This window comes from Nannobrachium achirus (genome assembly GCF_963921795.1).
Source record: "Nannobrachium achirus genome assembly, chromosome: 11".
Taxonomy (NCBI): domain Eukaryota; kingdom Metazoa; phylum Chordata; class Actinopteri; order Myctophiformes; family Myctophidae; genus Nannobrachium; species Nannobrachium achirus.
The window spans coordinates 54,572,275-54,596,260 of NC_137820.1; the positions used below are offsets into that span (position 1 = coordinate 54,572,275).

At 41.0% G+C, this 23,986-nt stretch overlaps 1 protein-coding gene across 1 annotated transcript in view; it reads left to right on the top strand.

Annotated features, from left to right (window-relative positions):
- The window catches only part of LOC308294463 (diacylglycerol kinase zeta-like), a gene marked incomplete at both ends in the record, with an annotated part of 32,733 nt that extends 8,986 nt beyond the window's left edge, over positions 1–23,747 (top strand). Inside the window, 20 exons of the mRNA XM_080737196.1 lie at positions 235–375; positions 1,068–1,146; positions 1,660–1,715; positions 3,166–3,228; positions 4,430–4,503; positions 5,060–5,162; positions 7,534–7,733; positions 8,298–8,398; positions 8,618–8,703; positions 9,272–9,320; positions 10,890–10,930; positions 11,339–11,484; positions 12,694–12,771; positions 13,736–13,804; positions 13,945–13,970; positions 14,116–14,159; positions 20,550–20,670; positions 21,111–21,147; positions 21,777–21,876; positions 23,631–23,747. Of these exons, the coding sequence (XP_080593322.1) occupies positions 235–375; positions 1,068–1,146; positions 1,660–1,715; positions 3,166–3,228; positions 4,430–4,503; positions 5,060–5,162; positions 7,534–7,733; positions 8,298–8,398; positions 8,618–8,703; positions 9,272–9,320; positions 10,890–10,930; positions 11,339–11,484; positions 12,694–12,771; positions 13,736–13,804; positions 13,945–13,970; positions 14,116–14,159; positions 20,550–20,670; positions 21,111–21,147; positions 21,777–21,876; positions 23,631–23,747 (1,731 nt within the window). The remainder of the gene's footprint in view (positions 1–234; positions 376–1,067; positions 1,147–1,659; positions 1,716–3,165; positions 3,229–4,429; positions 4,504–5,059; positions 5,163–7,533; positions 7,734–8,297; positions 8,399–8,617; positions 8,704–9,271; positions 9,321–10,889; positions 10,931–11,338; positions 11,485–12,693; positions 12,772–13,735; positions 13,805–13,944; positions 13,971–14,115; positions 14,160–20,549; positions 20,671–21,110; positions 21,148–21,776; positions 21,877–23,630) is intronic.
- Between the last annotated feature and the right edge of the window lie 239 nt (positions 23,748–23,986).

Consider the following 23,986-nt stretch of genomic DNA (forward strand, 5'->3'; position numbering starts at 1 on the left):
TATCTTTTAAGATTATTATATGAAATTTTTAACTACACAAATCTTCTTTTATGGTGCTCCGTGGCACAACACCTTTTCAGGTGGGGGACTGCGGAAATATCCGTTTGAGGGGGTACATATGTGATAGGACAGGTCGTTTGGGAGGTCCATATGTGATAGGACAGGTCGTTTGGGGGGTCCATATGTGATAGGACAGGTCGTCCCTGACTTCTAACACCTGACCTTTAACCCCAGGGTTACACTGACGAACCGGTGACCAAAATCCTGTCTCATGTGGAAGAGGGAACTGTCGTCCAATTAGATCGCTGGAATCTGGAGGTGGAGCCTAACCCTGACGCCCAGCAGGAGGAGCGGGAGGAGCATCAGACGGACAAGGTCAGTCGACCAATCAGAGCTCAGACTGCTAGATACTCAACCAGTATTAGATATAGCTCAATACATAATAATTATATACATTCCTAATTTGGTGAATGTTGGCTAAATATCATCGCACACATGCATTATCTCGGTGGTTCTCAACTTGTGGGTCGGGTCCCCCATGGGGGGTCCCTAAATTATTTTAGGGGGTCCCCAGATGATTAACTTAATGTGCAACATTGTTCTCTCACTCAACAGTAAACAAACCAACATCAAGTTTAAGTGTACAGAGGGTATCTGCACATTTCTAAAGTGACAATTTAAGGACTTTTTAATACCTCTAAAATGACAAATTAAACATTGGCCAAATTGTCAAATACTAGAGGGAGAAATTGTGAAAATAGCAGATCTACATGCTCACAACGCCTCAAACTGTGTTATACAAAATGTAATGCTTCAAGAGGTGCTAAAATATGATTATTTAGGGGTCGCTGCCTCTAAAGGTTGAGAACCACTGCATTATCTCATAACGCTAATGCAACTTTGAAAAAGAAATATGAAGATGGAGAAATAAGATGTCTGACAAAAATGTTAGTGAAGTGAAAAAACAAACAAAAAAACATTTGGCTCATCACCAGACAAACGGAGGATGTGCGTTATATGTTTTCTTCGACAAAAACAAATGGCAATCTCGTCAACTTGTTTTTCAGCTTCCAATCGATGTCTTCAACAACTACTTCAGTCTTGGCTTTGACGCTCACGTCACCCTGGGCTTCCATGAATCTAGAGGTACAACAGTACTGTATTGTGCTTTAACTATTAGCAGATATACATTGTAGGTCTGCTATTTTTGAAAAATCTTGAAAATTTGTGCAAGTCTTTGAATATTTCAAATCCTTCTTGGTTTTTTGATAAACCTATGTTTATTTCAGTGTTTCTCAAACCTTTTTCATGTGAACAACCCCCAAAATTATATATAGGGATTATATTTAGTTCCAGGGATCTCCCAGAAGCAAAATTTTAGTAACAAATATACGCTTAAAATTTGGATTTGCACACATTTTCAGGAGATCTACAGATCTACAAGCTCGCAGCGTGGCACTCGGAGCCGCGCTGTGAGCTTGTATACCTGCTATTTTTCAATAGCTAAAGTATAAAATAATTAAGGCCCCCCACCTTGGGCCCTAGTAACTCAGTCCCACTTTTCCCCCCCTTGTGACGCCCCTGGACACTAATGATTAATGACTAATCACAGCAATGCTAGAACCTGTTGAGCTCAAAGTTATTTTGTTTGTCTTTCAGAGGCCAACCCAGAGAAATTCAACAGCCGCTTCCGCAATAAGATGTTCTATGCAGGGGTGAGTGTCACACTTATCTATCTACAGTAGGGATGCACCGAACCTTCGGCCACCGAAAACATTCGGCCGAATAGTGCCAAAAACCGCATATTCGGTTTTGCGGCCAAATAAATATTACCGAATATCAAATACAGAATATTACCGAATACTACAGAATAATGTACAATATAGGCTATTCAACATTCTATTTGTTTTTATTGTATTTATTTATTTTTAATCATTTATTTAATTCTTTACATTGATATTTCTTTATTATGCAATATTTCAACTGTATGGCATGTTCATATTTTGAGACATATTGTCCTTTATTACAAATTTACTACACAATAGTAAATAAATAATTCTACACAATAAATAAATATAAGTTATAAATAACTGATCTCAATATGGACCCTTATACTTTTTGCCATAATCATGTAGCTCTACAACAGAGGCACAGCCATGAAAACATTGGTACCAAAAAAAATTATATATACCGGTAATTAACCCTAATCGTGCCTATCCCGAACAAGTTCGGCTTTATTTCAATCCAATACAATATTTTATTTGCTATTTTACTTACCCTGAGCTGCTTGGACCAACGTGGGTGGTCCTGGCTCGTCCAGCGCCTACCAACGAGAGACGCTAGATGGTCCGACGATTTATTCCATTGAAAATGGTTTAAAATAAAGTTTAGAGCCCCCCCAAAAAAACTCAATCTATACTGTCGGCGGCGTGACGTATTCCAGGGTGCCTATCCCGGACTAGTCCGGGATATTTAATAAAATGAATTAATTAATCGGAGGCCTCAACGGAGCCCCGGTCTAAATTTCCATCCATGGCCCGGGCCCCACTCGGCCATCCACGGGCCGTAATCGCGCAACGCGGCCGCATCGGGCCGCCCACTCCAATAATAAGTCACATCTTTAGAGAGGGTTTTCTCTGATTTCTGATTTGTGAACAACCAGAACGTTTTCTTTGCGACTGAAATAGCTTTAGATCTAAAAAATAAAACAGTGAATGGCTAAGTGTTAGCCAACTTCCTCCTCTAGTCCCCCATAGCAGCGGCTGCAGTGAAAACACAAGGCAGTACTAGTGTCTTCTTCTACGGTAGCTAGAGCGAAGGCCTATACAGATATTTCTGGCACTCTAGCGGCCACTTGTGGCCCGGGGCACTGTATGAGTTAAGAATTCGGCTATTCGGTTTTCGGCCAAGTGTTTCCTATATTCGGTATTCTGTTTCGGCCAAGAATTCTCCTTTTGGTACATCCCTAATCTACAGTATCTTTGCGTCCAACTATCTGTCCGTCTGTCCAGTATACAGTACATGAACTGTGTGTGTGTGTGTGTGTGTGTGTGTGTGTGTGTGTGTGTGTGTGTGTGTGTGTGTGTGTGTGTGTGTGTGTGTGTGTGTGTGTGTGTGTGTGTGTGTGTGTGTGTGTGTGTGTGTGTGTGTGTGTGTGTTTTTCAGACAGCCTTCTCAGACTTCTTGAGTGGTAGCTCCAAAGACCTAGCCAAGCACATCAAAGTTGAGGTGAGAACAACCTAACACGATTACATTAACACTAAAGATAACATATTAACTTGAACAACTTAACAGTTAACAAGGTAACATAATTTGTGTTGTATTAATATGTAGAATCTAACATTAAAATGAATGGTATCAACAATAACGCTATAATTAACTACAGAACACACAAATGGCGATGCTAACTGCTAATAACACTTACTGCATCATATTTGCTTTGAATTCAATCAGCCCTTTGATCAAGTGAACAGAAACACGAAATGATATTTTAGCCTTCGTAATTACGAGAGTAACTTTGTGTTCAGGCCGTAAATAGTGCTGCAAAACTGTACTTTGGTGTTCCCATTAGACTACTGTATATTAATGACACATAATGAAGTGGAGCCCACAATATTTGGATATTTCATATTTAACCAACTCACCACTCTGCACATGCAAATATAAAACAAGAATATAGCATCACATTATGGGCAATATTTGAGTTCGATGTGAACGGATTTGATTAGTAGCTCAGAGGGTGCACTGTAATTAACTTGACCTACGGTTTTGCTCAAAATTATTCAACCCCCCTCTCTCTGCAAATCTCGTTTATTGGCTAAATTCACAAACTGACAACTGAATGAGATAAATCAATCATACAAGAACAATGTTTTTTTTTAATTCAATGCTAAATGCCACTTTCAACGCAACTTTCACTTTCAATTATTCAACTCTTAATTATACCTGAAAACATCTGTAATCAACTGCAATCGACTAACCAAAGGCTTAAATAGTTGCATCAGATGTGCAATCTGGCCTGACAAGACGTTTGTTGACTTGTTGACTGTGATTAGAAACATGGCTAAGTTTAAGGAATGGTCAGAAAAGTTCAGAGAAGAGATTATTGCTTTGTAAAAAAGGAAAAGGTACAGTTTTGAGCATAGTTGACAAGTTCTAAGTCAAAGGAACAGTGGTTACACTAATGAACATATTTGTCAGAGGTGGTTGAATAATTTCGAGCACAACTGTAGATAATTAATGGATTGGACTGGCACTTTGTGATGTGAGAAGAACAACATCGATGGGAATGCCCAGAGGGTCGAAGGGCTAGCAAGAGGTGCTGAGAGGGATGACAATTACAATGGGATGGAGCCACTTAACTTCTAACCTACCTGTAGCATCTCCTGATCATGTGATTATGGTCTTTTCTGTGATTGGCTCTCTCCAGTGTGATGGGGTGGATCTGACCTCCAAAGTCCAGGAACTGAAGTTACTGTGCCTACTGTTCCTCAACATCCCCAGGTACAGCAAGCCTGGTGGGCCTAAAGACCTCTACTCTGGCCTGTATCTCAACAGGCCCAATCTTTAAGCGTCCGTAGCTGAGTGGTTAGAGAGGCTGTGTGGATATCAGAAGGTCACATGTCTTTTATGATATGAAAGTTATATTTTATTTTTACGTAACAGAATATTTCTACATTGTGCAGGGTCCCCACGGTCATGAAATTCCTGGAAATATTTTGAAATTCGGAAACGAAATATCTAACATAGTTTTTCGCCGAACGGGCTGCGTGATTGCAGCTTAATGTGTACCGGACTTGTGCTGGTGGTCACAATGTGCTGGTGGTATAGCAAAAAATGTGGCACGAAATTTGGAATGGAATTATAGTATTCTATGCTTTATTTTTTCTACACTGTCTGTCTTTGGGCATTGCACATAGGAGTAAGAGACTCATTATTGCGCTGAATGTTTGTTATATAGTCCTAGAAATTAGATTAAATATTCTGGAAAACTTTTGGAAATTCATTGGTAAAAATGTGTGGGAACCCTGATTGTGGTATTGCTGTGGCTGTGCTGTAGGTACTGTGCAGGGACCACGCCCTGGGGTCACCCCAGTGACTTTGACCCACAGCGCCAGGATGACGGCTTCATCGAGGTCATCGGCTTCACCTTGACTTCTCTGGTGAGTCCAGATACCTACCGTATTACTGAACTGTACTGTAACTAGATGTTCGCAGACCTTCGGGTTGCTCACGTCTAGAGATTGCATCCGCGGGGGCGCTCACAGCTTCATTGCAGCAGTGATCCAACTGATATGGCCATATATGGAGATCTGTAGCCTATCTGTCAGTCCTTGCTCAGAAGAATTTCACTTACGCCCTTTCCTCTCCAAGCCCTCGATATATAGAGATCTCTCTCTCTCTATAGAGATAGATAGATGTCTCTTTGTATGTCTGTGTATATTCACTGCCATGCACCTTTTAAGCCATCAGAGGGTGACCTCTAGTGGAGAAAAAGGACTCTTTTTCATTGGCATAGAGACACACGCCTACAAATATGGCCGCCCTATTGTGATAGCGACCCCACTTCGGTAAGGATGAACGGTGAACTGCAGCTGCCAATGCAATCCCAATGAGAGGCATTGTGAAATATCATAATTTCAGTGGTTGACTACTGAGTCCATAGCGATTTTTTTTGTGTTCTAATAAAGTGTCCCATGAGTTTAATTTTGCCTTTTTAAAGTGGCATATCTGTCATCTTGACACACTACCTACAATATACTTTAATATACTTCATCTGTGAGTCAAAAGTGCTAGCATTGGAAATCTTAAGTTTAGGTGGTCGCATGGTACATACGTCATGAACGCATCCCTTGAGGGTTTCAATACCCAGATTATGCTTGTCTCTCATGTATAATTAGGCTGTTTATTTTTGGAAAATGATCGCATCTCGCTTCTTCCAAACGGAGTCTTGCAGGTTATTTTTTGATTAATAATAACCTGGAGAATCCACTCTGTAGTTGAAAAGATCGGGATCTCATAAACGCACAGCAGTAAAGACAGTGATGTCACTGAAAAGCGACAGGTTTTCTCTCTGCCGTTTCCGCTCTTCTCTGTTAACATTATGGGTAATCCATTCAAGTGGCAAATTAAACGTGACACACATCATGTATTTAGCAAACAAGAAGATATGTTATCAGGGTCAGGCCATACATTTGAAAACAAATTTTTATTTAAATCAATATAGTCTTCAGTTCGTGTATGATTATTTTAATATTAGGCTAACCAAGGGTGAATTGCAATGACTTTCTATGGGCTGGCTTGCAGTTCACCGTTCTCCCTTACCCGAAGCGGGGCCGCTGTTTCAATTGTGGGCGTGAATTTGTAGGAGCCCGTCTGTCTCTATGTTCTGGGATTGACTTCATGGAATTTCCCACTGCACACACACGGCAAACAGATGAGTAGAAAAATATTAGCTACTATTAGCCCCATTTTGACTGAGTTTTCTCCCTCTCGCTCTCTCATCCAATCTCTCTCTCACACACTTTCTATGTGCGACGCGAGCATGTGTGGTGTTGCATATTATATGTCCAGTTGTCCAATTCTGTGACCTGCTTTAATGAAGGAGAGGGGAGATAACTGTATGTACTGAATAACTGAATGTACAGTAGCCGAAGCTTTTGAACCAGATTAGAAGATGCATAGTGTGAGTGTGTCAGGAGGGCAAGGCCTCCTTCAGAGGGGCCATGACTCAGTATAATCATGAATAGGTCTACATCGTTGGACATAATACAATCCTGACATATGAAAGACTTACTATTTAAAGACCTGACATATAAAATACTTATTATTCAAAGAGCTGACATTTAAAGGGACATTGGGGACCCCCTTGAAAAGATGAGGCATCTCAAGGGGGTTATCCTTCTAACAAAGGTACAACCACCAGTATTAAAACTAGTGGTTAATGGAATATGATCCTTGTTGATGACATGACTTTAGAGATACTGTGTACCGCTTTGTGTGATTTTAGGCCACAATCTGTAGGAGCAGTGTCCAAAAATGTGTTTTGCAAAAATCTGCCTGATGGTGGCGCTAGAAGAGGGCCATGTGAGAAATCATTTGTGTTTGTGATTTGCCATCCAAGGAGTGTGTGTGCAAAGTTTGGCATTAATAGGGCCAACGGTGGCAGAGATAAGAGTAGGAGCAAAAGTGTGACGTGATGTGACGTCGCGTGACGTGGCGGACGGACGGACGGACGGACGGACAGACAGACAGCCGGTGGCGCTTTTCATAGTAACTTGCGACCTGACAGTCGCAATTACGGCCATTTGAGAATAGCCATTTCAATGGGAATGGAGCGGTTTGTTGCCATTTAAAATAATAATAATTTAAAAAAAAATGCACTGGCAGAATCTGCCCACATAGGTAGAATAAAAGTGTGGCGTGACCGTGCCCTAACAGAGTATTTCTACATTGCAGTAATGATACTTTAACTCAAGTAAAAAAATGTATGACTCTTTCCACTGCTGTTATCTGCATGTTGTCTCTCTCCAGGCCACCCTGCAGGTGGGAGGTCACGGTGAGCGGTTAGCTCAGTGCAAGGAGGCGGTGCTGACCACCTATAAGAGCATCCCCATGCAGGTGGACGGAGAGCCCTGCAAACTGTCTCCTTCTGTCATCACAATCACCCTGAGGAACCAAGCCAACATGATCCAGAAGACCAAGAGACGGATCAACATCCCTCAGCTCAACGAGTAAGAACCGCTGCTTTCCTGACCTTTTTCTCTGGATCAGAGCCCACTTGAAAATCTCAAAAGTGTTTGCGTCCCTCCCACCTGACCACTTAACACGGCAGCCAAAAGAAAAAAATACCATGACGTTTTTTTGTTTTGTTTACATAACTTTTAAAAACAAATGTTAACTTTTTATATTAATGTTACTGTATGTTATAATCTGCTAAAATCTGCTACTTTTGGAGGTTAGCGTTAAATGTTGTTTATTATCGGTCTTCCAGTCGGAACTCCTTCCTACAGGGAATCGTCAGATTGCACCAAAGTACAGAAAAAATTCTTACGTCAGCTCCTGTGGGACAATGTCCCATTGGCCAGAGGGGATGTCAATCAAGTCCCTATAAGACCTGTGTCTTCCTTTTCGTTCTGTCTCTCTTAACAAATGTTAACTTTTTATATTAATGTTACTGTATGTTATAATCTGCTAAAATCTGTTACTTTTGGAGGTTAGCGTTAAATGTTGATTTTGTGTGTGTGTGTGTGTGTGTGGTGTGTGTGGTGTGTGTGCGCGCGCATACATGTGTGTAGTCAGCAGGTCTTTCCAGAGCAATTGGAGGTTACAGTGAAGAGGATCAACATGTACGACTATGAAACGCTTCACTACGACACACAGCAGCTTAAACACTCCTGTCAGTACCTGGAACCCAGACCACACACACACACACATACACAATGTTATAGTCTTTAGAGAAGTTGAAAAACATTTACAGCATGGTTATTGTGAAAAATATACCAGTGAAAGATTATAACAAAAATTACTTTTGTTTAATTGAAGAGGTTGCAGTTTTGTTTAATGTTAATGCCAATGTGTGGGCAGATAAATATTGATAGATTTGTTCTGCTTTCAGCCATCTCTCTAGGAGTCATTGTTGTCCCCGGAGACAGTGATCTGGAGACCTGTCGATCTCACATAGAACGTCTCCATGACGACCAGGTACTAGAGGTGTGTGTGTGTGTGTGCGTGCGTGTTGTAATAATAATCAAAATCTACAAAGTAACTTGTAACTATCGAGTGAACTGCTTCAGTCTGAAATCAGGCTAATTAGTAACTAAAGTTTTCAAATAAATGTATTGAAGTAAAAGTACAATATTTCGATCCGAGATGTAGTGGAGTAGAAGTAAAAGAATTGGAATTTGGAAATATTCAAATAGAGTACAAATGCCTCAAAATTGTAATTAAGTACAGTACTTTAATAAATGTACTTAGTTACTTTACACCACTGGAGTTTTTAGTGTGTTGGTGTAATACAGTTTGAGAGAACACATAACATATACTAGCTTAGTATGCACGTTGCCTGGCTGTTAGTTCACTATCTTCTCAAATTACCTTTTGTAGAATAGATTCAAACGGAGAATAGAAACCAGTGAGTAAAATAAAATGGAATACATAGTTTGTAGAATAGAAGTTGAGGTTGTCTGTACTGTAGGCTCTCCGTTGGCCTCTCTTGTCTGTTTGCCTGTCAGATTTGAGCAGGACAACATTGTGTCCCTCTGTTTTTCAGGAGAGCCCGTCACCACAGAGGCTCTCTCATCGGTGGTGTTTTCTTGACTGTAAGTCTAAACACATTCATTAACCTAGAATTATTGAATGCTTTAACCAGTGAAAAATAGCAGATATACAAGCTCACAGCGCGGCACCGAGTGCCGCGCTGCGAGCTTGTAGATCTGCTATTTTTGAAAAAAAGTCGTGAAAATGTGTGCAAATCTTTGAATATGTGTATTTTCAAAAGCGAACGTTTGTAACTCAAATTTTGCTTCTGGGTGGTCCCTGGAACTAGATATTTTGAGATGCGTGTCCGTGGTCAAATAAATATCAGTTTGGGGGTCCTTCACATGAAAAGGTTTGAGAACCACTGACATAGTAGTCTCTCAAGAACAGACTAACTGAGCTCCAGTTAAGTGAAAAGGACCTTTTCTTTGACGATGGCTAGCCAGATTGCTGACATAGAAACATAGGTTTTTCAAAAAACCTTAGAAGGATTCAAAAGACACTTATAGAATCGGGTCAAAATTCTAATCTTCACGATTTTTCAAAAATAGCAGATCTACAAGCTCGCAGCGCAGCACTCGGTGCCGCGCTGTGAGCTTGTATATCTGCTATTTTTCAATAGTTAAAGCATAAAATAATGATACACATTACACAATATAGTGTATAGTGTACCCGTTCTGAATGGGTTAATGTATAGCTGTTGTTGCACACATGTAGACCATATAACTGATCTAGGTAGGTTGCTCTGTAAGGGTCTGTGTCCACGATATTTTTTTTTCCTGAGCGCAGCTTTTGTTTTGAATTGTTTTCAATGGGAGCAGCTATTCCGTGCTTTGCCTCCACATATGGCATTTTTAGTTTGGAAGGGTTACTTTTTAGGCGAGCACCTTGCGTTTTCAGCTATGAAGAAGCGCTTTGGTGGGCAATACAAATCCAGGCCTCCACAAATACTTGTCACAAGAGCTTGAACATACATGGTGATTGATTCCAGTTATTCTAAACCAGTAGTCAACAAACTAAGATCACACAGAAGATTTGTTTCTCAAATCAGATCTTGGAGGGCTGACTGTCCATTTACTGTCTATTTGCAAGTGATCAGATTTGTGTTCAGACATCGCCGAAAATAGCCGATAGTCTATTTTTGATTGTCTATTTTCGACCAAAGCAGGCCCAAGTGACCAGACTGAGACATGTCTTGAGAATCTAATTTCAAACCTCCTCGCAATGGGGTTCAAATTTGATTCACAAAATGAAATGTGTTTTTTCTGCTGTTCATAAATCTAATTTGATTCCAATCTCAACAGGCCTGATGATGACTTGTCTAAAACATTTGACTATGTGACAACATGACATTAAAGACACATTTCAGTAGATCTGACATTTTGAGTACATTCAAGAGCACTACTTCCGTAATCACTTTGAACCAGACGTGCCTATTTTGTGCATGACGTTTTAAGGAAATTATTATTTATTATGCCTTACTGTGACAATTAGATCACCTATTTATACTGTGCGACACCATTGTATGACAATGTTTAAATCAAGTTAGTACTAGTTAGTGATGCTAGTTAGTGCTCTTCTGTGGTGCATTCCATGTTGGAGAATTGAAGAAGGTCTTGTTTATTTTTCAGGTACAACAGCGGATCGTTTCTACAGGATAGACCGGGCTCAGGTACTACTCATCATTAAAAGTGCTTGAAGTATCCTTTCTATACTCCATTGTGCCTCACGTGATTTGCTGGAAAGAACTGATTGTGACATGTTGTGGTTCTTGTCTGTGCAATGGATTACAAATTAAGATAGTCTCCTGTGTATGGTACCTACCGTACATCACATCCTTTTTATTGCTATTTAGCAGAATTCTGTGTATTGTGTTCTTTATTTCCAACCTATCATTGGTCATTTTAACTGTTTCCGTCAGACTATATTAAAGCAATAAGCCATCCGTCTGTGATTTACCACAGGACTCAAGAATCAAGGATTGGAACTGTCGGCTTTAGCATGCTTGTTTTTTTACCACTGTTTTGTAAAATGCATTGTAATGAAACTCTCAGTTGCCATCTCCTCTAATCACTTCCAGGAGCATCTAAACTTTGTGTCAGAGATCTCCCAGGAGGAGCTGTACATCCTCGACCCAGAGCTGGTGCAGAAGGAGACTGTCGGCACCTCCCCTAATCGTGCCTCTTCCGCCACCTCCACCCCCAACTCCTCTCCCACCACCATAAGGTAGGGGGGTGTGTGTGTGTGTGTGTGTGTGTGTGTGTGTGTGTGTGTGTGTGTGTGTGTGTGTGTGTGTGTGTGTGTGTGTGTGTGTGTGTGTGTGTGTGTGTGTGTGTGTGTGTGTGTGTGTGTGTGTGTGTGTGTGTGTGTGTGTGTGTGTGTGTGTGTGTGTGTGTGTGTGAGTGAGAGACTGACTGAAGGTGGACACTGGGCAGTAATTTACAGGCAGGCATCACTCCACTCATGTAATCTGGTATTATGACCTGTCGTGTTTACAGGCTGTTCTGTCCTACTTTATTATTAGTGTGGTTGCCTACAGGGCAACCAGACTATAGTTCTCGTCCAGGTTTATTATGTAAGGGATAATGAATGGCTCCGCGGTGATTGACGATACATAACAGACCGACAGCCTGATAACTCCCTGAGGCGCCAGCCAAGGGGAGTTATCAGGCTGAAGGGATGTTATGTATCGTCAATCACCAAGGAGCCATTCATTATCCCGCTTATTACCCGGCTACTAAATAAAATTAATAATTTGACTCAAAACTAAAAACAAAACAATGTATTTCCTTGTTTTCAGACTGCTGAAAGTATTCCACAAGTGTTGCGATGTGCGTCCCCCCCAGTGCAACACGGTCGCCTTGGAAAACAAGGAAGTGCTGATCAAAGAGAATTCATTTTCTGATACTGCGTCGTCTACTTCTCGCCTCAAATGTTTCTAAAACATTCTTGAGTGCAACGTTTAGTTGTAAATGACACTGTGTGTTTGTTTACATGGCTGACATGTTGGATACAGCACTAAATTCACGCAGTGCAGCCTGAATACAGCAGGTGCTCTGAGCCGTTGATGAGGCAGCAGTGAATTATAGAGTGGAGCGGTCATTATACGCCTATAATTCACTGCTGATTTCAGCGCTCGACCAATCAGAATCAAGCATTCAACCAAGCCGGGTAATAATATTATTTAATCTAGTAACCCCAAAATCATTGGGTTCAATTAACTGATATCAGTGTACTGGTATCAGTTAATTAACTAATATCAGTGTACTTTATCACAAACGCACCCGTTGCGAGGTCATGAGTAAGGTTTAGATTTTCTGTATGGCCTGTTAATGATACTAAACACTGTCCTTCCCTCCATGTCTCTCTCCTGTTCCCACTCTCTTTCTCTCTCCTCCTCTCTCTCTCTCACCTTCATCTCTTTCTTGCTCTCAGGGCAAGATACCTTCAGAGGAAGAGTATTTCTATTGACAGTTCATTGACTGATGCTGTGGCAAAGACTGCCCTCTGCAGGTAGGAAAAGGGATGAGTTGTGTTGTGTTCTATTACTGGTTTTCTATTCTACCAGGACCCTTGGTACCACTGTTCTCCTGTTCTACCAGGGCACCTAGCACTTCTGGTTTTCTATCCTCCCATGACCCTTAAAGGCCCGCTGACACGCCCCGAAATTATAATAGTATGATACAGGTCACGTGGTCTCTGAAACTCATGTCACAGTGTAATCTGCCCCTCGCTCCCAAACAACAGCTGACCAGTACAGTCAATTATTTTGATTGGCTCCCACAATGACATCATAAAAATATTAACTCATATTTTACCCCTGTGATTTGTACCCCTTTGATATAGCTGTTTTCTATCATACCAGGACCACTGTGTTAGTATATGTCAATATTATTATTAATAATAATAATAACTCGAATTTTTATAGAATTTATATACTGTATAACTTATTTATATATAACATTAGATTAAGGTAATAAAACGCCTTGTCAGGAATTCTCCTTTATCAAAAATAAACAAACTATTTGAGCAACAAATAGCAAACAATGTGTCTGTTCAGTGTGGACTTGAAAGAGGCCAATGCTATTGCTGGGTTTCTATCCTACTAGGACATTATTTGTCAAGCCTTCATCAGCGTTGTGACACAACGTGTACATTGTTCTGTCTGCTCTAGTATAGCAGTTTAGTATAACTTAAATGTGTAAATAAAAGTACCTTAAAAGACAGTTCCGTAAAGTAACTTTTCCATGCGCCCAGTATGAAAGCTCAGTAATATTGAAACTACAGTAGTTGGAGTCGTGCTCTCACCACAACAGACAGCATCTCCAAGGACAACCCTTGTCCTTACAGTTCCATGTATACAGTATTACATCCACATACATACTCTGCCTTTCTTTGTTGGTTGTTGTTGGTGTTGTTGTGCCAAAGTTGTTCATTGCCCATACTGTCTGCATTGTGCCATGTCTCTTATTTGAAGGCGAGGAGCTAAGATCATTAATTTCCATCGCTCCAACTCACCGCTCCCTATTTTCACACCCGTGCTTAGGTATGGTATTTGTGTGTGTCTATGTGTGTGTGTGTAGCATTTTTGTGTGTTATTCCATCTCTCTGTAGTGGGTTTGATTGATGATGGTGAATATCTGTGTACAATGTCTGACAATGTCTTTCTCTGCTAAACTCCTCCAGCCCTCCCTCATCTGACACTGAGAAAGGTAATCAGTTTGACTCTGTAATAAGTTGTATCGCCCTGTTATCTTCTGTTGCTGACTGGCTATTATTTAAGTTCTGTTTCAGTGTAAAAAGTCAGTGCAGTTGTCTGTGTTTCTGTGTAAACAGTGGGTTGTCTGTTTGTTTCAGTGTCAGAATTAATTAACTGCATCAAGTCTGAAGACATGGATAGAGTAAGTACCGTAACTATTTATTCTCTGCTAATGCAAGCTTCAGTTTTTTATGCAAAGTCGATTAAATATCTGTTCTGAAAAGAAACTAATATCTCTTTACTAAAAATCCTCAACTTAAAGGGATATTACACTTTCAAAAAACTTTTGGTCATTGTATGGTCTAATCAGGCTTGTATGAACACCCTGAACAGTTTTTAATTTGCTTCATTCAGTATTTAGATATTTGATGTAAATGTTACCAGCTCCAACACGCCCAGGCCCTCTCCACATACACACCCATTGTAACTTCAAACTCCATTTTAACCATGATAGATTCATTAAAAACACCCATTATTTTTTCTGGTGACTCATAATACCCTCCTAATACGTGAGCGTGTTTTTTCAATAACTTTTTTCATTTATTTTCAATAAAATATTATTGTATTTAATGTTTTCTATTTTCCCAAAGAATTATTAAAAATAAAAGAAAAAAGTTATTGAAAAAACACGGTCTGCTCACGTATTAGGAGGGTATTATGAGTCACCAGAAAAAATAATGGGTGTTTTTGATGAATCTATCATGGTTAAAATGGAGTTTGAAGTTACAATGGGTGTGTATGTGGAGAGGGCCTGGGCGTGTTGGAGCTGGTAACATTTACATCAAATATCTAAATACTGAATGAAGCAAATTAAAAACTGTTCAGGGTGTTCATACAAGCCTGATTAGACGATACAATGACAAAAAGTTTTTTGAAAGTGTAATATCCCTTTAACTTGGTTGTGTTGTGTGGCGCTGGTTAAGCATTATCTGACTGATATGCCCATATACTGTGTGGAGATCTCTGTGTCAGTCCCTTTTATGCCCATATATGGCCATGCTTCTTTTTTTACCCATATATGGAGCTGGCTGATTTGTGCCTGAGGTTAGACAACAAACTCCATATTTGAGCATAGCTCCATTGGGAACTTCTAAGTAACGAAGTTTGACGTCATTTACACATCCTACCTGGTTCGCCCCCCCCCCATTCTGAATTCCCATAGACTTTTTTCATATCGCGTCATATAAGAACTGTGTTTCAAACATAATCAAATGATCTCAGCGGTTTGACTCATATGGATATGAAGAATGAGAAAACGCTAATGTTACTGTCGCCGAATTATACCCAGGGGGCAAACCAGCCTTTTTTTAGGAAACCTGCATTTGCCCCGACATAAAAGGTTGTCCACCAGAAATATTATCTATGACCCAGTAGGATCACAACCTATATGGACAACCCGGTCAATTTGTACGGCAAAGTTCCAATATGGCCGCCTCAATATTAGCCCCTATTAGTTTTAATGGGGGGTGAATATGGAAAAATTTTAAACTGAGGGATATTTCCACGAAACTTCACAGGTTGATCAATGGTATACATATGAACATTTTTTGTATTGCAAGTTTCCATGAAATCCAATATGGCCGCCACAATATGGCCGCCATAATGTAAGGACCCAGAAAATAGGTTTTGCCTCTAACTTCTGAACCAGATGAGCTAGAAACGCAAACTTGGTGTCTATTTCATGGTGTCTGACCATGGGAGACTCAATGGAATAGCTAATTTTATTATTGGGTGTGTCTGGACCTTTATTGTGCATATTTGCAAGATGGTGGACTCCCAAAATAGAGCTTTAACATAATTTCTACCATGATTGTTGACTGCTTTTGCAAATACAAGCAATATGAATCCATTTGCTAAGATGTATGGCACAGAAGGGACTTATACCTGTATTATTCTTGAGTTTGCATGTTGTCAAAATGGCTGTAAACGAGATATTATATTTCCTGTCCGCAGTGTTGTACCCGAACGCGTTCAAAGAACGATCGTTCATGAACACGTTCATATTTTGGGCGAACGTGAACTGAACGTAATTGTTTTCGCTTGATGAACGATATTGTCGAACGCGGTCATTCTGACGCCCGTGAACGACGTTCGTCGGCGTTCGTCGGCCGTTCATGCGGCGGTCCGCGCCTCCGCGGTCGTCTGTCCTCTGCTCCTCTCGTCTCTCTTTTCATTCACATGCTCCAATAGTAGGCACTGCACGCAGCTCCTCGTGAACGTTCCTCCGTTGATATGCGGTGCTGTCTGCACTCTGCTGCTGCACTGTGAATCTCCTCCTCGTCTCGCAAGCCTGACTGACTATACTTTGTCCTATGTGTGTTGCACGGCGAAAATAGCTGATCTGCAAGCTCACAACGCGTCGCATCCACGAGACAATGTGAGCTTGTAGATCAGCTATTTTAACCAACGCGGAAACATGCTGTGCACGGTTTAGAAACGTCTGCCTTCTAGTGGGGTTCCTTGTACATGTAATTTTTTGGTTTTTTTCTAGTGGGGTTCCTTGTACATGTAATTTTTTGTTTTCATTTCAAATGTGTGTTAAAGTTTCTTTCACTTCCAATTTGTAGATTATGGTTTATAGAACAATTTTGGTTAGAGTGTCAAGACAGTAGATTGAAGAAAAATATATTTTTTGCCCCATTTCCAAAATGACCAAAATCGGAATTGTGTTTTTTGAACAATGTCTTAGTTTTCTGCTGTGTAATATATATATTTTTTTATTGCTATATCAAGTCAATACTGTGTGGGGAATCAATTGGAGTCAAATATTTGTTTTGAATATTATGATATTTCACACAATGAGACAATAACATGGTTATTACATTCAGCCCTTCACAATAAGGGTGCAGGAAGACTGGGAACTAGGCAGTGGGCACATAAATATTGTGGGCACCTCAATGTTAAGTTGGATGAAATTATTGCTGTGTGTGGTTCTATATGGGCTGAGTCAATAATGTTGACAAATAATAGCATGCAGCAACGTCTAAACATTTATATATATATAGACCTTTATATATTTTTTTTTCCTTTTTTTTTTTTTTTTGAATAGCCAAAAGTATAAAAAAAATATGGTTAAAAAAAGAACTAAAAAAGAACTATGTAGTTCATTTTGGGGAACCATGAACGTAAGTTCATAATGGGGAATTATGAACTAAAAATGAACTAGTTCATTTTAGAAGTTCTGAACTTGAACTTGAACTAGTTCGTTTTTAAAGTGAACTTTCCCAACACTGCCTGTCCGATTCTACTGTATGTAGTTGTAGCAATGACTTCAGATAAAATCAGAGACCAAAACAATGTATCTTAGAAATTATTTTTTTATTTAAAAAATTAATAAAAAAAGAGAGAGATTATCTCAATGAAATGAATGCAACTGCCCTTTTGGGTCTTTCACACATAGACATGCACATGCTTTCCAACAACTTCAGCTTCAGGGAAATTATAATGAACACATGATTAAAACAGGCTGCATTATAATGCAAATAATTGCTAGTCACTATCACTGTCATGTGTACCTATCCTGCTGCATCTTGTCTCCAGTCCTTGGCAACGACACCCCAAGTAGCATGCAATTCCCTTCTTCGCACATGAAGTTCAATCACCCGAGAGAGACTTGGAGTAGAACCGCTGCTCCTTCACTTGGAAAGGAGTCAGCTTAGGTGGTTCGGGCATCTAGTACGGATGCCCCCCGAGCGCCTTCCTAGGAAGGTCCTCGATGCACGTCCCACTGGGAGGAGACCCCGTGGCAGACCTAAGACCAGATGGAAGGATTATATCTCCAGACTGGCCTGGGAACGCCTCGGTATACTCCCAGAGGGAGTGGAGGAAGTTAGGCAGGATAAGGAAATCTGGAAGTCTCAGTTGGAACCGTTACCCCCGCGACCCGATTCCGGATAAGCGGTTGAAGATGGATGGATGGATGGATGGCACATGAACAGTTTTTCTGGCAGCCTTTGATACAGCTACATGATATTGCCTTGTCCATTGATATAGGCCAGGCTGGCTCTGTAGATGGACAGGGGACTGCCTTCCCATCACTGAGAGACCATCCATATTCAGTGAAGCAAGGGATGTCTGGCTTCGCGATGTGTGCAGTTTTATCTATTATGGCTGCAAGAGCAGCTCTTTTCAGGTGCAGGCCAAAGGCATTTTCTGTAGGTGGCAGCAGCTTCAACAGGGTTGATCGGTTATTTAGGAACTTGTACACTCTCAGCTTTGCCAGGTCAAAGTCCTCCGAATGGTCAGCTTTTGATGCATATACAGCTATCGTGAGGTCTCTAGCCTGATTCTTGACATCCTCTGAGAGGGAATAAGAGGAATTTTCACCAAACTCCTGAAGTGCAGGGAGATCTAGACCCATGCTGGTCTTGAACCATGCCTTCTTTCCAGTGAAAAAGGGATAGCTGGTGGTATCTCTGCCACTCAGGCTGTGAATAAAGGGCAGGGCACGACACTGTGCGAGTCCAAGGGCTGAGACCATGTGATGGATAGGAAGATATGCATCCTGCTCTGTTCTCACCCACAGCTCTGGAAGGTCTAGGAGGTGGGTGGCAGCATGATATAGATGCCTATATCATGCTGCCGCCATGGGAAGGCAGTCCCCTGTCCATCTACAGAGCCAGCCTGGCCTATATCAATGGACAAGGCAATATCATGTAGCTGTATCAAAGGCTGCCAGAAAAACTGTTCATGTGCGAAGAAGGGAATTGCATGCTACTTGGGGTGTCGTTGCCAAGGACTGGAGACAAGATGCAGCAGGATAGGTACACATGACAGTGAATGATAATATTTCTGGTGGACAACCTTTTATGTCGGGGCAAATGCAGCACACCTTCCTTTGCCCCCTGGGTATTAGTTACATTTTCGCTGGAAACGGACTGTATCAAATATTAGTCACTGACTATCAAAAAACATATACAGAGCCACCTCCCCGTCCCCGACAATATCGTGGAGACCGTTTGTTTATTTTTGGACCACAATGCTTATACTGTATGAGACGATTTTAAGATGACCCGATGTTATTCTCCATAGAGAAATTACTTCCGTGGAACCGTCATGACTTTGTTACTCTATGGCTGGGTCATGGTGACATGAGCGTGATGACGTTAATAATAGAATGCAAATTTAAATAAAATAAAAATAGAAGAAAAAAACCCCACATAACACACAGAATGCTGTGACAATACAAACAAACAAATCTCTACCCAAAATCCTAGTTATATCTCTCACTTTCCCCTGACCCCTAACCTGTCTGTGTGTTACAATCACCCTAAAGACTACAAACCAATGAATGACCTCTAGACCTACTGCATACGTATATAAACAGAGCTGAGGCTTTTTTTTTTTTGGTATTCTATTTCAAATCGTTTTGAGAAAAAATGCTTCTATTGCTTCTATTTGTTTCAAAAAGCTATATACGCTGTATATTGTGTGTGTGTGTGTGTGTATATATGTCACGTTTTTTTTGCGTCTCAGAGAATTAGAGAAACGGAGCGCTTGCCGTGCCGCACAGGGCGGAACAAGCGGTCGCCACAACAACGTCCTCCAGGCGGAGCCACTCGATTGTCCACGACATTGCAAGCGGCGCGAAGGCCAGCGGACCTTGGTCCTGCTCTTCGCCCCCGAGCGCCGCAGGCGCGAGTGGCCGCGAAGAGCGGGCCAGGGCCGCGCGGCCGGCGGAGCGCCGCGCGAGTTACGAAGCCGTGGTGAATGCAATCGTTATATTTATAAGCCCACGATAAACGCCCTGTCCAAGTGACTACAATGGAGCTAATGGCTAAGCTAGGCTAGGCTAGGCTAGGCTAGGCTAGGCTAGTAAATAAAGAAAGAGAGTCGCAAACGAGTGACGTCAGGGCCTTCACTATTGAATGGCTGCGTCGCCATCTGGTGGTGATTAGTGTGTGGTGAACTACAAAACGAGCGCTCTTACCACAGTCTCCCTGAGTTACCCAGTTACCCTGTAACATATATATATATATATATATATATATATATATATATATATATATATAGATATATAAAAACAACAAAATGAAATATATATTTCTGTTTACACAATGCTGTCCCTGTCCAACTGTATATATGTTCCCTTTTTCAACAGTCTTTTATTATATTTTGACACTTGCTTTGGCAATGTAAACATATCTCATGCCAATAAAGCTCCTTTGAATTCACCCTTTGTTAGCCTCCTGGTTGGTCCCTGACTGACCAACCAGCAGGCTCTATCTGCCTTGTCCCGCCCTGGTTCCGCCTTTTTTATGTTGAATTAGCTAAAACATAATTTTTGGAGAAATAAAAACATTTAAAAACATGCTGATTCACTATGCTGCCACTGAGCAGCTCCAATTGACTGAAACACAGTTTGAAATTAGAATTGAGCACACAGAATAACAATATGAAGCAACTGAATTAACATGGCAGTGGATGGAATGTCCCACTGAATGTCCCACCAAGACACAGCAACCAATGGGTGTGGAGAGGGGCAGGACAATGGGCGGGACTTGACAAAGGGTGAATTGAATTGTGTGTTTAGCTGGTACAGCTCCACCAGCAGGGGGCAGACCTGTTGGTCCAGGACTCTGAGGGCCGGACGTTAATTCACCATGCTGTCCAGACCGGCAACAAGGACCTCACCAAGTACCTCCTAGACCATGGTACTAACCTGTCCAAGCATTGGACATCACCAATAACTCATCAGCAGTGTTATCATTGATTTACTTTAGTCATAGACATAATCTTTTGAATGACATTTATTTTACTTTTTGTCATATTTTTGTCATCTGAAAAGTTTTAGTCTAGTTTTATCTGCGCAACACCTGACCACAGCCAAACATATTTAGTTCTACTGGATTTCTTCTCCACTAGTCCCTCCCTAACATTTAATCTAGTTTTTATTTGTTGACGAAATTGTAATTTTTATTGTTTTCGTCAGTGAAAAAAGGTAGTAAATGAAAATGTCTGTCAGTTTAGTCAACGAAATGAACACTGCTCCTCAGCCAACAGTCATGTCAACCTGTTATAAAATAATCCCAGTTTTACTGTATTCCTTTCCCCTGTGTTTTGGGTGTTAACGTGCCTGTGTATCTGTGTTCAGTGCCCACAATTCACCTGGACCTGACGGAAAAAGAAACGTAAGTGGAACTCTCACTGCATGTGAGGAGAGAACAAATTTTACTTTATCAAATTTGTTAGAATAGAATAACATGATTTAGTCTTGGTTACCTACTAAATGTTGGGTACCATGGAATTGTACAATCAATTAACTCTTAAACATGCTGTCAGCGTGGATAACTGAGTCTAATATTATCATAACATTTTAAATAAGCCCTAACTTCTTCAAAAGTATAATGTTTCTTCTTGTAGAACAGGGTTCCCCAGGGTTGCGAGGCGTTGTGTGCTTGTAGATCTGCTGTTTTCACTACTTTTGTGCGACGGCCTTGTATGATTTGCAAAAGAACGTACAAATTTGGAGATACGAGATTTCCACCCGACAACGACGATATACTAGTGTTGTTGCTGCTCTTATACCACCATTATTACTGGGGCTGGTGTGGGCCAGACAGTAGCCCCCCGCGGGCCGCCTATTGGGGAACCCTGTTGAAGAATGTACAGTTTTACCACAGATGTACATGGACACCTATTGTCTTAGTCAAACTAATATCATTAGTATGGTGTAGTATAACAGTTTCTCTCTCTCTCTCTCTCTCTCTCTCTCTCTCTCTTTGTGTGTGTGTGTGTGTGTGTGTGTGTGCGTGTGCAGAGGTGAGACAGCGCTTCATAAAGCAGCCACATCCTGTCAGAGGGCCATATGTCACTTCCTGGTGGAGGCAGGAGCCTCCCTCAGCAAGACAGACCTTAAGGTATCCCCTGACCAGTGTTGCCATGTCTGCTTATTATAAGCCACTTTGGGCTTTGTTTTGCTTGTAAATAGTGGTGGTTGCGGTTCCTAAATGTTGTTTCTTTCTTTTCAAATATTTTTATTACGTGTCTTTTTACAAAGCCCCGGCCCGGGGCAAGTATACACAATGTCTTAAACTTGAATGTATCACAAATATATAATAAAAAAATGCAAATAGAACTAAATGATGTTGTTTAAACCAGTCGTTCTCAAACATTTTTGTTCAAATTGAATGTATTTGTCCCTCTCTAACCCCTGTCTGAAAATATGTTGTGCCAGTAGGGAGCCCCATACCAGATTTTTTTAAATGTTTTTAAAAATCTTACAAATATTTCACATATTATTTAAAGATTCTTTTTTTAAATAGATCTATAAGCTCACAACACGTCACATTGGCGATTTTCAATTTGCCGATATAGTTTTAAAGCGCTTGTGTGGCCTGGTTGTTTCTTTTGAGCTTGGGAGCTTATTTCTCTCTGGCAACACTGCCCCTGACATCCAACCTCGCTCTAACCACTTTCAACCTGCTGTCTGTATTTTGGGCATATAATTCTAGGTGAAAATGTTGCAAGCATTTTCGGAAATAGCCAAAAACAGCTGGCTAATGAGGTTGTTTTTGCTCCATTGCGTCATATCAGACAAGCCGCACAAAGCAGCCGTATGTATCACAACTGTTCAGCATGGCAACAACTAGAAAAATGAGGCCCAAGTTGAAAAAGCAAAATGGACCTATTCTTTTAATCAGGGTATGATCAAATTATTACTGTGCATGTAAACACACTCAGTATGTGAACGGTGTGTTGGTATGTGAAGCTGTCTTTAACAATGATTAATGTTGCTTGTCAGAGAAAAATGGCATCATGGCAGGGCGCCTGGCGATGCTCCCAACCCGCACAATGGCGGTAGTGCTCTGTTACCATGGACGAGCTAATGGCAACTGGAAACAGCCCATAATATGAGAGATGTTTTTTTCCCCCCTCAACGGCCAATGAAAGGAATTGATAGATCAGTGACTGTGTCCATAATCTCCATATATGGCAACAAGAAAGCCTAGTTTTCTCTCGATTTCAGTTTCTCGTTCTTTCTTCTCATATCTGTCCATCCTTACGGTTTCTTTCAGTCTCTCAACTTCAAATGATCTTCTTTCGGCCTTCTCCGTCAGACAACAGACTAGACACTACATCTATTCACACAGTAGCCTTTGCATTAGATACTACTACATCCATTCAGACAGTAGACTACACATTAGACACAACAGCCATTCAAATGGTAGAATATCGTCGTTGTCGGGTGAAAAAACCTTGTATGTCCAAAACGTTTTGCATTTATCATTTTAAAAATGATTTAAACTAGTGAAAACAGCCGATCTACATGCACACAACGCCTCGCACCGCGAGGCGTTGTGTGCTTGTAGATCTGCTGTTTTCACTACTTTTGTGGGCCATGATAAAGCAGGGCTTTACTTTGCGAAAGAACGTACACATTTGAAACTTGGAGATACGAGGTTTCCACCCTACAACGACGATATACATTAGATACAGTGCACCATCATCCATTCAGACAGTAGGCTACACATAAAACACTACATCCATTCAGACATTTGAAAGACACTTTGTTGAATGTTGTGCTTGTGCATTTATTATTCTTGGTGAATAAAATAGCTTTGTGATAAAGTAAAATGATAATTATGCTAACTTAGTGTGTTGTTCACGTCAGGGCGACAGTCCCCGCCGGAGAGCGGAGGCTGCAGGTGACGAGGAGCTTTCTCACTACCTGGAAAACAGACAGCTTCAACAGACCCTCCAGACGCAGGACCATGAGACTACCGTCTGACTGCCTTTCTGACTGTCTGCAAGTCTGGCAGTCTCTGCCTGTCTCTCTCTCTCTTTAGTGCAGGGGTCAGCAACCCGTGGCTCTAGAGCCGCATGCGGCTCTTTAGCGCCACCCTAGTGGCTCCCTGGAGCTTTCTCAAAAATGTATGAAAATGAAAAAAGATGGGGGGGAAAAATGTATTTTTTGTTTTAAAGATTTTTTTAGCGTCACTGTCGGGCAGAAACCTTGTTATCTTCAAG